This window comes from Taudactylus pleione, unplaced genomic scaffold (genome assembly GCF_031769625.1).
Source record: "Taudactylus pleione unplaced genomic scaffold, aTauple2 ptg000376l, whole genome shotgun sequence".
Classification (NCBI taxonomy): Eukaryota; Metazoa; Chordata; class Amphibia; order Anura; family Myobatrachidae; genus Taudactylus; species Taudactylus pleione.
The window spans coordinates 4,201,761-4,218,897 of NW_028284777.1; the positions used below are offsets into that span (position 1 = coordinate 4,201,761).

The window sequence follows — 17,137 nt, forward strand, 5'->3', positions numbered from 1 at the left end:
TGGAGTATATATGTGGCCTAAGTAAAGATACGGCAGTCATCATAGTCAACAATTACATAAATAAATAAATAAATATATATATACATATATATATATATATATATATATATATATATATATATATATATATATATATATATATATATATAGGAACCAGAAGATGCCCGGCACTCAGTCTAAAAGAGCAATGCTCCGGTGCCCTTCCAAACAAAACGAATGTAGGATGTAAAGACAGGATGGCACTCAATGAGACTCCGTGAATAATCCAAACCATGCAACTGTGCTGAGGGTCAACGTTTCAGTGTAAAGACACTTTTATCAAGACACTGTGCAAACGTTTTAGGCAGGTGTGGAAAAAATGCTGCAAAGTAAGAATGCTAAGTGTTAATAGTTTATTTTTTATCAATTAACAAATGCAAAGTAAATGAACAGAAGAGAGATCTAATTCAAATCAATATTTGGTGTGGCCACCCTTTGCCTTAAAAACAGCATAAATTCTTCTAGGGATTTATGCTGTTTGTAAGATTTTGTAAGATTATAGCCAGGTGTATGATTAACCAATCATACAAAACAGGTGATAATGTTCATCATTTTCATATGTAGGTTGAAACAGTCATTAATTGAAACAGAAACAGCTGTGTAGAAGGCTTAAAACTGGGTGAGGAACAGCCAAACTCTGCTACAAAGGTAAGGTTGTGGAAGACAGTTTAGTGTCACAGGTCATACACCATGGTAAGACTGAGCACAGCAACAAAACACAAGGTAGTTATACTGCATCATCAAGGTCTCTCCCAGGCAAAGATTTCAAAGCAGACTAGGGTTTCAAGATGTGCTTTTCAGATAAAAAAGACACATCGGGGTATATTTACTAAAGTGAGAATTTTTAGAAGTGGAGATGTTGCCCATAGCAGCGAGTCAGATTCTAGCTATTATCTGATTGAGTGCTATGGGCAACATCTCCACTTCTGAAAACTCTCACTTTAGTAAATATACCCCAACATGCTAAGTTTCTTTCAGAATCGGAAGATATCCAGCAGTCATCAGTTCAGAACTGGCAAAAACCAGTGGGACCCAGGTACACCCATCTACTGTTCGGAGAAGTCTGGCCAGAAGTGGTCTTCATGGAAGAATTATGGCCAAAAAGCCATAGCTTTGATGTCGAAACAAGGCCAAGTGACTCAACTATGCACGAAAACATAGGAACTGGGTTCCAGAAAAATGGCAGCAGGTGCTCTGGACTGATGAGTCACAATTTGAAACATTTGGCTGTATTTGGCTGTAACAGAAGGCAGTTTGTTCGCCGAATAGCTGGAGAGCGGTACAGTGAATGTCTGCAGGCAACAGTGAAGCATGGTGGAGGTTCCTTGCAAGTTTGGGGCTGCATTTCAGCAAATGGAGTTGGAGATTTGGTCAGGATTAAAGGTGTCCTCAATGCTGAGAAATACAGGCAGGTACTTATCCATCATTCAATACCATCAGGGAGGTGTCTGATTGGCTCCAAATTTATTCTGCAGCAGGACAATGACTTCAAACATACAGCCAATGTCATTAAGAACTATCTTCAGCATAAAGAAGATCAAGGAGTCCTGGAAGTGATGATATGGCCCCCACAGAGCCCTGATCTCAACACCATCGAGTCTGTCTGGGATTACATGAAGAGATAGAAGGATTTGAGCAAGCCTACATTCACAGAAGATCTGTGGTTAGTTATCCAAAATGTCTGGAACAATCTCCTTGCCAGTTTCCTTCAAAACTGTGTGCAAGTGTACCTAGAATAATTGATGATTTAGATTCCTCTTCTGTTCATTCACTTTGCATTTTGTTAATTGAAAAAATAAACTATTAACACTTCTATTTTTGAAAGCACTCTTAACTTGCAGTATTTTTTCCACACCTGCCTAAAAGTATTGCCCAGTGCTGTATATATATATATATATATATATATATATATATATATATAAAAATCGGGTCTCAGACAGAGGCAAAACATCATCTTTCATGGACAAACATCATCTTCCATGGACAAAAGAGCTGCATATATCTGGGGGGTTTTTCTGTTTTTTTGCTATGAACTTGTGCATTCAGTCCCAGTATCTATGCGTAGTACAGTACCGTAGGCATCCTTTCAAACTTGTTACTTACATTGAGCAAGATACTTTTTGAACTTCTCTGGTACTTGATCCTTGCTGTGAAGTGGGTAGGCTATTGTGTAGAAGACTGATCGTTAATGATCAAAGGGAAAGAAATAGTTCTAGCTACCTGGGGTCAATTATCATTGGCTCATGCTTAACCATAAAGTCCAGATGCTGTTCAACTTGGCTACCTTGTAACTTTTCTTTCAAGCAGCATGTGTATTTTATCATCTGGCTGCACTGATACCATTAATGAGCTATTTTGTAACTAGCTTGTTTCTTTAGGGTTTCTAGGTCTTATATGTCTGCATCGGGATGCAGTTAATTCACCGCTGCACGGAATGCTGGCGGTCGAAATCCCGGTGTCGGAATCCAGACCCACAGCCAGAACAACAGTGCCGGAATCCCAACATCATTTGAAATGCCGAAGCCGGGATCCCGACAGTCGGCATCAGTGGGCCGGGGAGAGGGTTAGGCTTAAGCACCAATGGGAGGTTATGGTTAGACCACGGACAGGGGCGGTTAGGTTTAGGCACCACCAGGGGGGGTTATAGTTAGGCACTAGGGGGTAGGGTTAGGTTTAGGCACTAAGTGGGAGGGTTAGTTTTAGGCACTAACGGGGAGGGTTAGGGTTAGGGGGGGGAGGTTAGGGTTAAGATGCAGGAAAGGAGGGTTAGAGTTAGGGGGTGAAGGGGGTATAGTTAGATTCCGCTGTCGGTCTTTTGATGGCTGGCATCCCGTCTGCTGGGCCTCCCATACCCAACCTGTCTGCACAACATATTGATGTGTTTTATATGTTGAACACCATTATTACATTAATACAAGGGGAGGAACAACGCTAGTCTGTGTCAATAGGTACACAATAAGGACTAATTAAAAATGCAGCTTGGTGGAAAAATAGACAAATGTAATAAACATTAAGACATACTAGTAGCTCATATAAAAAAAGAATTTCAAATATGTATTAAAAAAATTAAAAACAACCAAAGGTCATCAGTAATGGACAAATGGGTACTTGGTTTGACAGTAACCATATAGTGAATGCGGGATGTAATTATTAGACCGCCGAATGAGATGCCGGTGGTCTAAATGCCTACAGTTCAAGCCCAACACGGGATTTAAGATAGGCATCGAAATACCGACGCCTATCTTAATCCCGATGCTGGAATCCTGACAGACGGCATCCCGAATGAGGTAAATACATGGCGTCTTCGAAGATAGCCGCGGGGCGGAGGGTTAGGTTTAGGCACCCCCGGGGGGATTTAGGATTATGCGACCCCCGGGGAGGGTTAGGGTAGGGAAAGGAAAGGGGGGTTAGGTTTAGGCACCACTGGGGGGATGTTAGGGCTAGGCACACCTTGGGGGGGTTAGGGAGCGGGAAGAGGGGGTTAGGTTTAGGCACCCCTGGGGGGACTTAGGTTTAGGCACCACCCCAGGAGTTTTAGGGTTAGGCACCACTAAGGGAGGGTTAGGGTTGGGGGGGAGAGGGGAGGGTTAGGATACTTACCAGCCGGCGTTGGGATCTCCTCCTGTCAGGAAGCTGCTGGTATTTCAATCCCATTCCAATCAATGCATATATTATATACAGTAATATTGAGTCCCAAGGTATGGACTTGAACTGTGTACACCAATAGAAATGAGTTAATCCAGTAAGTGGAGAGAAATTACCCATTTGGTATTAGGGATGATCTGTATAGACATTAGTTAGCAAGACATCCTCGTCTGAGATATCCAGTTGACGGTATTGATGATGGTAGTAATAGAGGTCCTCCACCTGTATTGACTAGTCTGGAAGCAAATGAAGAAGTTGTCCCAAATTCCAATTATAGGCTCAACACATTCTGTGTGGAATGAGCCCACACCTTCCTCAGGAGCATAAAAGGTGTGAGCTCATTCCACACAGAATACCTTTGGACTCTGGGTTCAGTATTACTAGATATAATAAATGCATTTACTATATGGTTATTGTCATACCAAATACCCATTTGTCACTTACTGATGACCTTACAGATATGAAATCATTTTTAAATGATTTATTAGTACCTCTTAATGTTTATTAAATTTGTCTATTTTTCCACCATGCCGCATTTTTAATTAGTCTTTATTGTGTAGCCACTGACACGCATTAGCGCTGTTCTTCCCCTTGTATTTGTGCATTTCTTTAATAGGAGATACACTCTCCTTGAACAGCTGCTGTTTGTCAAGCGCCATATTGGTCTCTCTCTGTTTGGACATCTTTACACTAAACTGGTAAATTCATCAGTGAGTTTTTCATCAGCCAAACTGTGAATCCGTTTTGTGATTTTGTAATTGTCATTCTTGAATGTAACAATATTAATTTGCTTTGTGAGTTTTTTTTAACAAGCCTAGATACATTAGTACATTCTTTACTGATATATTTCTAGTGAGTGTATGCAAAACTGGGCATTACAAGCACCCTTTCCTGGAAGCCTGATGCTTTTCAGTGGACAACACTTTTTAAGACTCAGAGAGCCTTAAATAGTGTTGACCTCTGAAATGTGCATGAATATGAACATACATTCCACTGACGTCACTGCTACAAGAATGTCATACATGTATCATCAGTAACACAGACAGAATACTGATTCACTGTAAACTAAAGGAAGATTTGAGATGAAACATGGAATAATGCATCATATATATACAGTATAGCTTTATACCTTGTTGCTCTTATATGTTAGACATTACCAAACAACATTGTCCAATCACAGTTCGATGAAATAAAAAATAACAAAAAACCTGATTCTTAAATATCTTAGTGGTATATTTACTAAATTGCGGGTTTATAGAAATTGAGTTGTTACCCATAGCAACCAATCAGATTCTACTTATCATTTATCTAACGCCTTCTAGAAGATAATAGCTAAAATCTGATTGGTTGCTATGGCCAACAACTCCACTTCTAAAAACCTGCACTTTAGTAAATATACCCCTTACTGTCTGTATGTAGTTTGGGAAAGATAACTAGAGTATATTAACAGACAATACAGACGGAGTAGTCTTCATCCTTCCCGCGATGTGCACGCACAGTGTCATGCATCGTGGCCTAGAGGATGTTCTCTCGCCGGGCCGCGGCTAGGCGCTGCCGGCGTACTCCCATTGACGTCTATGGAATGCTTGTGCATATGCACGTGCATGCCATAGACAAGGGCACAGTAGTCGCTCCATCCATACCGCGATGCGCTTGCATCACGGCATAGATGAGCGTGGCTACATCTGTATATTCATTATGGTATTCAGCTTCTGTTTGGTGTTATCAGTGCACCTTGTATCACACTGTGTATAGTAAGCTGTCACTGCCTTCCACAATCATTACAGGCTCAGAACTAATGATGAGCGTTGCTGCATATACCAGGCATAGCAGACGTACAGCTGGCAGGCAGACAGACACTATTCTCATGCAGAGGATATATAATCAGTTTAACTTTCAACTCTGTTTTTATCAGCTGCGCTTACTGTACTTTTCATTATATCTGGAGCTAACTTTTTGTCCACAATTGTTGATAGAATTTCATACTTTATTTAAGTACTTAAAAGTGGGACCGGTATGAAGTTCTTGGCAGAGCAGAGCAGCAAAATTCCTCACGGTGCAGGAAAGTCTTGCGTTACAACAAGTAAAGGATCCCACACAACCACATGTGAACTTATTAACAGGCATATGATGCAAAGAAGAGTGGCTACAGTAGTGGTGTCATTAAATTTGTCAAGAACATTACCCAAGGAGAGTGATCTTTACAGTTTGCCAAGTTTAGCGTTGTGAATGCAGGGCCTGTGAAGAAGGCACCATCTGCTGCCATTTGGCATTGCCGAGGCAGTACAAAAGAACATACTATTGTCCTTGATACCAATGAATGATCCTGGTGGAATCTTGCCTAACATTTTGCTCTATCCATCGAAATACAGCTGAGAGTGGTCTGCTCCAGTCTCTTTAGTGTCTGTACATATTTCAAAACTGGCAAATAAAACTCATAAAATGAACCAATAGTAAAATAAAATACATTTGACATAATTGCTGAGACACCCTAATTGCAGTTTTGGATTGAATCACCAAGAAATGTTGTTGGAGTGATTGTGCAATGTAAAAAGTAAAGTAGAGAGGTAACCATAAGGGTACAATGTGACTCAAAAATGCACATAGGTCACCACATTACTTTGTCACACCACAGGGAGCAATACATTTGCCAAGTTTTGCCATGCTTGCTATCATCCTGGTTGTCCCCAGGAGGAGGGGACAGCCAGGATTGTAAAGCAATTATGCAATTCAGCACAAATCAAATCACCAGGAAGGCCGCAGTAGAGGTTCTTCGGGAGACTACATTTCCGGGCGTTCAGGACAGCCATCCTGTATTCGGGAGTCTCCCACACGTTCCAGTATAGTAGGTATGTGATTTGTGCTGATCGTTTATTTCACCATTGCACTCTATCATAGGCAACTTCAATATTCAATAGGTTGCTAATATATATGGGTGTAATGTAACTGCACATTTATTTTATGCATCTAGAGTGAATAAACCATATCTCATTAAAACTGCAGCCACATGTAGCAATACATTGAGGGCCTTTTGTAGGAAATATATACATATTAGTGAAGATAAATAAATATATCTTACAACAATAATATAGTTTCAAGCACTCTTTTTAGATACAGTCTGATAAAAAAACAAGTAAAAATAAAATAAATAGTTGATTTCACAGTCACTTTTGAAAAGTCAAATAGAACAAATATAATATAGTCACTGTTCTGTAGAATAGATGTTCCTCATTTGAAATCCTAGTCTTGTAAACTTCTGCCAAGCAGTACTAAGGGCCAAATGTAATAGGGTGAGAGTTTAGAAAATGTGAGAGTTTAGCAGTAAATTCTCACATTGGTTGAGTTTTATCTTCAAAATGGGAAAACTTCTGGATTTTTTAAATCGTGAGAGTTTTTGGAGTCTGAAAAACATGCGAGTTTGCTCTGCTGCTTTGTTCTCGGACTGTATTAGATTGACCGAGTTTAAAAAGTGTGAGGGAACTCTCACATTTTCTAAACTCTTACCTTAAATGTCTAATAATCTGGTTCCTCCAACAATATAGGTTTTATTTCAACACTATAGCCCCTCATTGTCAACATAATTGCCGAATCAATATATGAAAGACAAGGTTTGGGGAACAAAATATAGTGTAAATCCATAACATTTATTAATGCAATAACAAGCACAGTAACAATGGCCGCGTACCATCAAGGACCTTTTATGAAAGGCACAATCTCACACATATAGGGGTATTGACGTGACCTATACTGAGCAGTAGTTTCCTAGGATCAGGTTCTGGATAGCAGCACCTAAGGATAATACTCCGACGTGTTTCAACCACTCATTGATCTTATTTCCTTGAGTAGACTTCAAGACAGTAAGTCAGCTGTACATAGGATTCTCCCCCTTCTTTTTTTTTATCACAAATGTCTTCTATTCTAATTAGCAAGTGAAAGTTTTAAGCACATTTATTTAATACATTATTAGCAAGCCTTTCACAGAAATTGTAATTATTGTTTAGATTCCGTGGACTTTTTTTTTTTCTTTCATTAAATTTATACAGCTTTGCAGTTAGGCAATTTTAAGAAATCCAAACTACTTGAAGGGTGGTTAACTTTGCTGCCCCGAAGTAATAAAACTTTACTCACTCACATTCATATGCATTATAATCTGCTCTAAAATTCATTGACTGCTTCTGTATGAATACTTAATATGTCATTTTATTACCTTCTCACTTGAAGTTAGTGTTTTTTTTATTGTGTTCATTGAAGAGATTTTATTTTTTGCCATTAAAGTAGTTGTAAAATAATAGGTGATATTGATTTTACGTACTTGAGTTAAACATTTTCACAGATCCCTATTTTCCAGTATCAGTGGTAGGCCCTAATAGTAAATGCAGATAAAACAGACGGGAGATTGCTGACATAGAGTGAGTGAGTGACTGCACCACCCCGGTGCAAAGTGGCTGAAGTTACAGCTGTAAACTCCAGACGACATGTGTTTTCCATACTGTGGAATGAAGACAGCCTTGCTTCCGGAAAACTAACAGATGAATAGAGAAACATTCCCTGTGAGCATTAACATGATATTGGCACCACCTCCTCTGCTAGCATTATTAGCTGGACGCTGCTACATCTTAAACAGTAAGCAAAGGAAAGTTTTGCTATCCTGTAAGATAACTTATTTAAAAAAAAATGTATTAGTATTTTTCCGCCTGCTGACATTGATACGTAAATGGCTAGCTGATGAAATACACAACAACACTGCCATCTGCAGTCTCTCATTGTATGTTATCATCCTGCTCTTTACACATTATTATTCAGTTTGCTTTTCATCTAACTGGAAATGAGGATATCTCTGTAACACTCTCCTCAGCTGAATGCATGTAAGTCATATGTAATAGACAGTCTATTTATATGCATAGTTTTGTTCTTTTATATTGTCAAGTGTTAATGTATATAACAAGTGTGTTAAGCCCCATTTGTGGAACCGTAACATGACTGTCTGTTAGTGAATAGTAAGCCTTTACAGTACAGTATGCTTAGGTGAACTGTAACATAACTAGTTTATGCACTGATTTCATTCATATGACTTTTTGATTTTCTGAAAATGTGACCAAAGTCAGGTGGCTACACTAGAGTGCCAGCAGTTGTCAGTACATGAACATATATCTGTTCTTTGTTAGATTCATACAATGGAATATGCAATATGAAATGGCATACATGTTATGCTCCACAGTTCCAGTATAAGAAACAAGGCAAAACAAAAACAGTACACTAGGCTCGGCCGAACGTTGCTTGGATTGATACAAATTTTATTTTTGCTCTAGCAGTGAAACTACAGTAAGTGTGTCTGGTGACATGTATTATAATGCGCAAATATAAGACTGCTCATGGGATGGGGTCATCAACACTACCAAACAAAAATTCAGCCCTGAAGTGTGTTACTTCCATGTACAGTATATTATTATTTCTAATAGTAGTGCTGTTCTTGTTATTTTTAATATTTCTACATTAGTATTATGGTTTTATTTTTAGTTGAACAGTAAATGTAAAGTTATAGAACACTAAAATGTATTTTATAAATAAAACAACTTTAAATTATAAATTGAAGTTTATTCTAGATAATCTCAACACAAGTATAAAGTACCTTACTGCAGGGGTCATGTTGGTTGCTGGACATAGATACATAACCACCAGCAGAAGGATGGCTGTTTATGTCACTATTAAATTATACATGTGCAACTAAATCTCCTGCATTTAATATTAAATTCTGCCCTGCACAGCCCAGACTGGTGGCAACAAGACACCTACATACAGAATGATGAGGGCTTACAGTAGCAGAGTGTAACTGAGGAACAACATCTTTGCCAAGAGTGCACAGTAGTAGACTGGGGTTCCCTGTCTGGCAGTCTTGAAGGGTCAGTGGCAAAAGCAGGATTTCTAGAGGGGGGTTTCCAAATGCTTGATTTTAGAGTGAGTGTGGCCAGTCCATGAAGAGGGTATAATTAGCAATTATCCAGATTTAATATGCGTAATACAAAGTGTATTGTATATCATAATTCCAACATATACAGGACCAGCGATCACAGTAAGCCATTAAATGTATGGCCAACATGCCCGAGCTCAATGTTTTTATGTTAAATGTGAGCACCATTCCAGAGCACGGGAACTGCCCTGGACATATATGTACATATTGGGATGCACTGGATAGTGTATTATTATACAGTATTAATAATTAAACCTATTAATGGTCTATAGCAGTGCACCCCTAACAGTGCATGTTTTCCAGTTCTCCTAGTTGGTGCACAGGAGTATTTATTACTGGCTGTCACATGTTAAAAGATCCACAGGTGGTGCTAATTATTTAATTTGTGATCCTGAGAAGAACATGCAGCACTAGTAAAATTCTATTATATTACAATTTCTATTGTAGATACGATGTGGACTTGGGAGGGGGGTTTCCAGGCAACCAGAAAACACCCCCCCATGTTTGCCTATGCTCAGTTGGACTAGGATTTTGAAAGCGTCCAGTCACACAAACTGAGGCAGGACGCTCGCTCACTCAGCTTAGGCCCCACTTTTTCTTGCACAATCAAAACTTCTTTGTATCAATATCTTCAATACTACCAGAAAAAAACCACCGGGGCCCTTCGGAGGAGAATGGTCCTGAAACCAGAATGCAACTGTATACACCATCACCCAAAGGCGCTTCGCACACACATGATGGATTGGCAGCTGTGGCTAGACTTAAAATAACCAATCTCAGGGGCCTACTATATTTAAATTGTCTGTCAGCTAGCTCATATGAGCAAAGAGTTTTGTTTTGTACATCCTATTTCCTCTGTGTATTCTGAGTCACATCCAAAATAAACCATGCTGACACTTTTTCATTCATGCTTTTAAGGTAGATTTTGACATTATATGACATATGACATTGTGAGAATTATTTCCTCTGGGTAGATTTGGACAGTTGTCATATTTAAGTGTTGTTGTGTCTAAAAGTCTATTTCTTCATGAAACAATGTTGAGCGTGATCCATTGGTGACACATTGTTTATTAAAAATGGGTACGTTGTCTGTACTGTGGAATATTGATAGTGAAGTTTTCTAATGTGCTACACCGATCGTTAGCTTCCATCGTGTACAATAGATATAATTGTGTAACTATTTATTGAGAAAGTGCATTTCTTAAAGAGCATTCAGTTTGGGCACTAATTGACCTAATGTTTTCACCTTACACACCGAGTACAGGTGATGCACAGCATACTATACTGTATAAGAGCTCATAAGCCTCTCAGTATAGGGAAAATTACAGTGCCTGCTGGAAAGTAATTCAATATGTAGAGAGAGAAAGCAATTGCAACATGTGAGGGTCAGTTTTATGGAACAAATTACACAATATAGTCTACTTTGAAATCCTCCCCCCACTAGAGATCCTGGAGGAAGAAGTAGCATGGAGCATGGCACTGTGAATCTCATTGTGTAAAATTGAGTGCAGAGCCAAGATTATGTGATTCACTGTCCCAAGACTACTCACCTTACTGGTGAATTCGGTGGGATGCGGGAGCTTGGTCTACACCCAGAGGCAGTTTAAGAGAGGAGAGAGCTTGTGTGCTGGCTCCGTGTGGGCCCTCTACATTTTGGCAATGCAGTAGACTCTGACTTTGTGCCACTGCATGTCTCCAGGAACATGGCGCCCATGCCACGTTCCCAGAGACATATCTATTGCGCATGCTGCACCATTTTTCCCAGTGAATTCTGCTGTTATGCAGTGTTGGCTGACGCGGACTCCTGAGCAGGGGTGTAGCGAGGGTGGTTCCAGTGGAGCATGAGCTCCGGGCACCAAAATTGACAGAGGGCGCCATCCAGGGTTCCGGAATTCATGGGGCGCTGCACAGTGTGACGGCCGTCTGTTAGTTTTATCTCAGTTTGTTTGCTCTATATCCTAAATAAGTTACTGATCTGAGATCCGTTTCTACATTTCATGTTCCCTAAAACTGCCCAGATTACCTCCCCTCCAGCCCACCCTCCTCTGTGATCATGTTCTGTCACCTCCCCTTTCTTGCCAGATTCATTACATTCACTTCTCACCTCTTTCATTCCCTCCCCTATCTACCATATGATCAGCTCTTTGCCCTTGTCCACTCCTTTCTTATTGGCTTCTGTTACCCCCCCTCTCCTTTCTTATTGGCCTCTGTCACCTCCCCTCTCTGATCGGCACTTTCCTCTCCCCTCTCCTCTTTGATCCCCTCCCTCCTTCTCTCCTCATTCATTCATTGTGCTTCAATGGACTTAAAAGTGACACATTTGAGGTAAAATCCTAAATGACAATTGTAAGGTATTAGATTAAACAAAATCACTGTATTGCTATGTAAAGTAATGGAGGTGTCCCAGGCATGACCACAAAGTGTTATTTGAAAGGTCTTTTAAAAAATATTAGGAGACCAGAAATAATAATAATGGTGGTAGACAGAACATGATTAATAGTACTCACATTAATATAGGTGCAATGTATATTAGTGAAGTAGGAGCATAGTTGAGAAGGGAGCTTCCCATATGTGTTCCCATTCCAGTGAAAGTTGCTTGGGGCAGTAAGTGCAGTAATAAGCTGTGCACCCTGTGGAATTTTACTCTAGCACATTTATTCTGTCAATTTAATTGATCAGAATATATAATACAATCTTCTCTATTAACTAATAATAATGATTCAAAGGAGATAAAAGTCAGATCCTAGGTGCTATACATAAATAAAGCAGTGCCAAAGGAGCTACCCCTTAATGTCAGATAGTGTATTACCATTGCATTCTATTCCCCCAATGGGACCTCAACGCCCAGCGTGATACTGCCACTATTTGCTGTTTTTCCTTTCACTTCAGTATTCCCCTGCAGGCTGGCCATACCCCACTGGCACAGTTCAGTACAGGGATGGGAGAGCTATGACATGCACTTTCTCCGGGCGCCATGGTTACATGCTACTCCTTTGCTCCTGAGAGGTAAGTATAGTTATGGGTGTACTTTAGGGTGTGCAGTGTGGGCCCCGCTGGACACAGGGGCCCATGTGCACTGCACACGCTGCACCCTTTATTGATACGCCAATGTCTACTCTCCAGGAGGGTGGGAAAACTTTCCAAAATTCAGGGGTTGCCCAGACATTCTAGGAGAGTAGGCAAGTATGATCTACAACAGGGGTATTGTAAATGCATCCCGCCAGCTGATGTGCAACTACACATCCCAGCATGCCCTGCCACAGTTTTCGCATGCCCTAATAGCAAAACTGTGGAAAGGCATGCTAGGATATGTAGTTCCGCAACAGCTTGAGGGCCACATATTGAATACAATATTAAAATGGTGATGCAAATAGAACTGAAAATATCTTGAAATCACTCCAACCTCCCATTCTACTGTATAATGACATTACCTGGGACTCTATTAGCCTAGTAAGTAATACAGAGATAAAACTATATCCTAACATTGCCCATGTATCTGACTGGTGGGAAATGCTAGAAAATAAACTCAGTGTGTCATATTCCTTGGCTTGTCTGATTTTAGAAAATATCAGTAATAAGCCAAAATCAAATACTTCTGTGTTTCTACATTTATGGGAAATGCCTATAAAAGTATTTCTAGTCCTTTACATCAGCTTTGATCTCAGCGCTATTAGACAGTTTTTATCACAATAAGACGTTCCTGTTGTATTGTTCTGTAAAGAATATAGAGATGCTGCTGACAGCTCTGCAATTTATTGTTTTGCAGTTCAACAGGAATGTAATAAAATATGATGGTGCCCAAGCGCACTTGGATAACATTGCCAATAATGCTGTTAAAAAACAGTAAAATGAAAACTTTGTCACAAGCAATAAATCTATACAAGTTTTTTTTTACAGGTTTTTTTTTGGGCCATGTACAAAAAAAGAAAAATGATAACAATGGTAAATTATATTTTAGTATTGCCTTTCTTTCATGCTCACATGCCAGCAGCATGTGGAATTTATTGTGCCAATTTATTAAAGTATTAGAATTTACACAGACAGACCAGTAGTATATACTTCTGGCTAACTCAAAGGGGAGACCAGACAGAAATAAGGCAGTTTAGTTAGCAAAATATAGGGAATCTGATCATAGACCGCAAACAACAATTGAAAGCCGGGAACTAATGCTGTGATATTGTATTAAAATCTAGGCAATTGGCCCACTATCACCACTATCATGATCATAGGATCATTATTAGGATCGTTAGTAAATGAGGTCAGAAAAGGACTGTGATAGAAATGTCCTTGTTAGGGATGACAGTATTATTAATACTAAAGTACTGAGAGATGATTTTAGAGCTTTAGTATATTCACAATATTTATGCTCTGTTGTGTATATTTACAATATTACATGTATGCTGTGCAGGGCCGGATTAAGGTCTGTGGGGGCCCCTGGGCAACAAACATGTGGGGGCCCCTATTGCGTGCCCTTTATGCAGTGCACCAAGTAGTAGTGCCCCCAGGAGTGTTGCCCTTTATGCAGTGCTCCCTATGCAATGCCCCCTGTAGTTATACCCCCAGTAGTAGTTTTCCCAATAGTAATGCCCCCTGTATAAATACCCCCAGTAGTAATACCCCTGTAGTTGTGCCCCCTGTGGTAGTGGCACCAGTAGTAATGCCCTCTGTGGTAGTGGCACCAGTAGTAATGCCTCCCCCCTCCCCCCAGAGTAATGTCCCCCCCAGCAGTGGAAAAGCTGCATGCGCTAAAGAGAAAAAAAAATCATACTTACCTTAAGCCCCGCTCCCGCTGCCTTCTGATCCGCTCAGCTGGCGCTGCTCCTCTGCACTATGGGAGAGACGCATGACGTCTCTCCCATAGTTCACTGCCTGAGCCGGAAGTCGTATCACTTTAACCCCGATGGCTGGGTGTGGGGGCCCTTCAGGTGTGGGGGCCCAGGGACAATCGCCCCTGTCGCCCCCCCTTTAATCCGGCCCTGATTCTGTGAGCTGTATTCCACATGCTTGTGTTAGTAATTGAGTATGTCATATAGAGGTCTTTGGGGAATCTGCTATAGTGCTAATTTCACTACTTCTCCAGGGGATTATACTGTATAATTATTTAGCCTGCACAACCTTTCACATATGGACCTATGTCATCACCTGTTATCGGATATTCTGTTCTCGTTCTTCCTACTTAATTTCCCTTTGCGGTAATCTGTGTTAAATTTATTAAATCTATTAAAGGTTTTGTTTTTTTACATTAAGTATTACTGTAGAAAACCCTGGAGAAATGTTTGCTTTATTCAGTACAAAGTAATTTATTCACATGAATATCATTTTATCAATGAATTAACAACAAATCTACTATTTGTAAAAAAAATTAAAAATTCTCCATAATATTGAATTAGTACTGTACTAAAACATTACATTGCTATTGAGCCAGTTGACTAGTAAAATGTCAAAACTGACACCTTCAGAGTACAGGATTTGGTCAGTTTATACATTCATAACTAATCATTACTTACTGTAGTAACACATAGATGTGCTTATTGCAAGAACTCTGATAAGGAAGAGAGAAATGTCAAATATTGTTTGTTAAATATTCTCCTTTTTCTAGATTTGAATGCAAGTTTGTGTACATTTTCTGGAAGAGTTTGACTTTATTACTAGAAACTCATTCCTTCTCCAAAAGATTTGGGGTTTGTCCTGCATAACCATGAGGTTTGAATGAATAGCTATCAGAGAATGATGGTTTGCATTGCATAGCCTGAAGGATTTTATGTCTGAAATGTACACCTCTTGACCATACTGCATTGGAGGGACAGTCCCAATGTGTGAGGGTGTTGATACTGGCATTCATTACTATTTGTAGGGGAGCTAGGAGTTGTTGTATACCCTCACACCGTGGATGCAGGTGTCTCCTCAGCATGTGGCATAACATTATTTCTTTGTTTAATAATGTCCATGAAGGCATAGTCATACCTACAGTGTGCAGCAGCCACACTGTCCCGTTGCCAGACCTTCAATGCAGAGAGGTATGAAACTGTATATATTCCTGTGACCTGGGGAATGCATTGTACCAGAAATGTTGTATATTTACTTGTTTAATTACAAGATTTGGGCGCTGTATTGGAAAGAGGATTGCAGATTATGGTGTGCATTGTATAAGTGTCTCTAAAATGCTCTCTGTTTTTTCATATTGTTCGTTAGAATGCTCTCTTTATTTTAAATAGATCATTAGAATGTTCTCTGTATTTTAATATAGGTCATTAGAATGTTCTCTGTATTTGACATTGGACATTAGACTGCGCTCTGTATTGAATAGTGGTCAGAAGGGATTTATGTAGTATTTTATTATACCTCTTTCAAATAGCAATTTTTCATTAACACAATTTTATTTTATTGACAAACCATGCTGACAGCTTCTGTTGAAGTCTCCCAGGTTTTCATCCTGCCAAGAATGCTTATCTGTTACTGGATAGGATAGACAGACATTTGAGATAATGTAGGTATTAGATAATAGGCCAGAAAACAGAAAGTTAGCATACTGCTAGGATGAAGGATAGTTTCTATAGGGTCCTATTCATGAAACTTTTTAACTCCTTAAAACATAAATGGCTGTATTCGCATATTTAAGTTATCAGGGATTTTTTAATAAATGACTAATGTGCAATATTTATTGTGGCTTTCTTGTTGTGCATGGGAACTGCAATCTGGAGAAATTTATCAAGCTCCAAAAAAGCTTCACTTTTCAAAACTTGTCTCCAATACCCAACACCATTACTGAAGAGGGATTGTAAGGTCCCTCTCTGACAGGGAGGGCTGAGTGCATGTGCTGACGAATGGTTGTCTATGTGGATGAAAGAGACTAGTTCAGAACCTGGAAGTTCATTCTTTCACCGATGTCATAAGCAAGTGGCAAACAAATCTGAATAGCCAACTGTCATTCCTAGGACAGCCTCTTATTCAATGCATTGTAATGGTATATCAGTGATAAAAATGCCCTGTTACTTCATGTCTTATTGCTTACAATAGCGATGATAAGATGGGACATTTTGTAGAAAAATACATAAATAAGCCCCATAGACTGAGCTGAATGTATGTGGAAACTTTGTGCACTTAGTGAATTGGTCAAGTTTTCTCCATTCCCCATATGCTTCCTTTTCACATACATAAAGTGATCGGCCAATGATTTTCATTGACCTGCAGAAAGTATATAGAGTGTAGTCATACTATGGGTCGCATAAATGCATCTCACTCACATATAATGTAGTCTATACATACTGCTTTACACCTGTTATGAAAGGTAAAAATAAAGTATATATTACATACTGTAACTTGCTTTGATGTTAATTTTTCTTATATCTTTTCCTATTCAAATCAGGAATCTGCTCCTTAATCTACTGTAATAAATACAATTATCTGCACCCCCCTCCCACCCCCCGTGTCTATATATTTTTCCTTCACTGTTCTTTGCATCTTGGCCTACATGCCTAATATTGA

The 17,137-nt window shown here is 39.5% G+C and overlaps 1 protein-coding gene across 4 annotated transcripts in view; it reads left to right on the forward strand.

Moving 5' to 3' along the window:
• Positions 1 to 17,137, forward strand: part of ARHGAP24 (Rho GTPase activating protein 24) — a 664,176-nt gene that overhangs the window by 338,234 nt on the left and 308,805 nt on the right. The window contains exon 1 of one of the 4 annotated variants that reach the window (XM_088445040.1): positions 8,229 to 8,307. The exons of 2 other annotated variants lie outside the window; for them this stretch is intronic. In XM_088445040.1, coding sequence (XP_088301166.1) covers positions 8,247 to 8,307 — 61 coding nt within the window. In that variant the 5' untranslated portion in view covers positions 8,229 to 8,246. Of the gene's footprint in view, positions 1 to 8,228; positions 8,308 to 8,492; positions 8,550 to 17,137 lie in introns of those variants that run through there. One more of the 4 variants, XM_088445046.1, reaches the window with a different exon arrangement.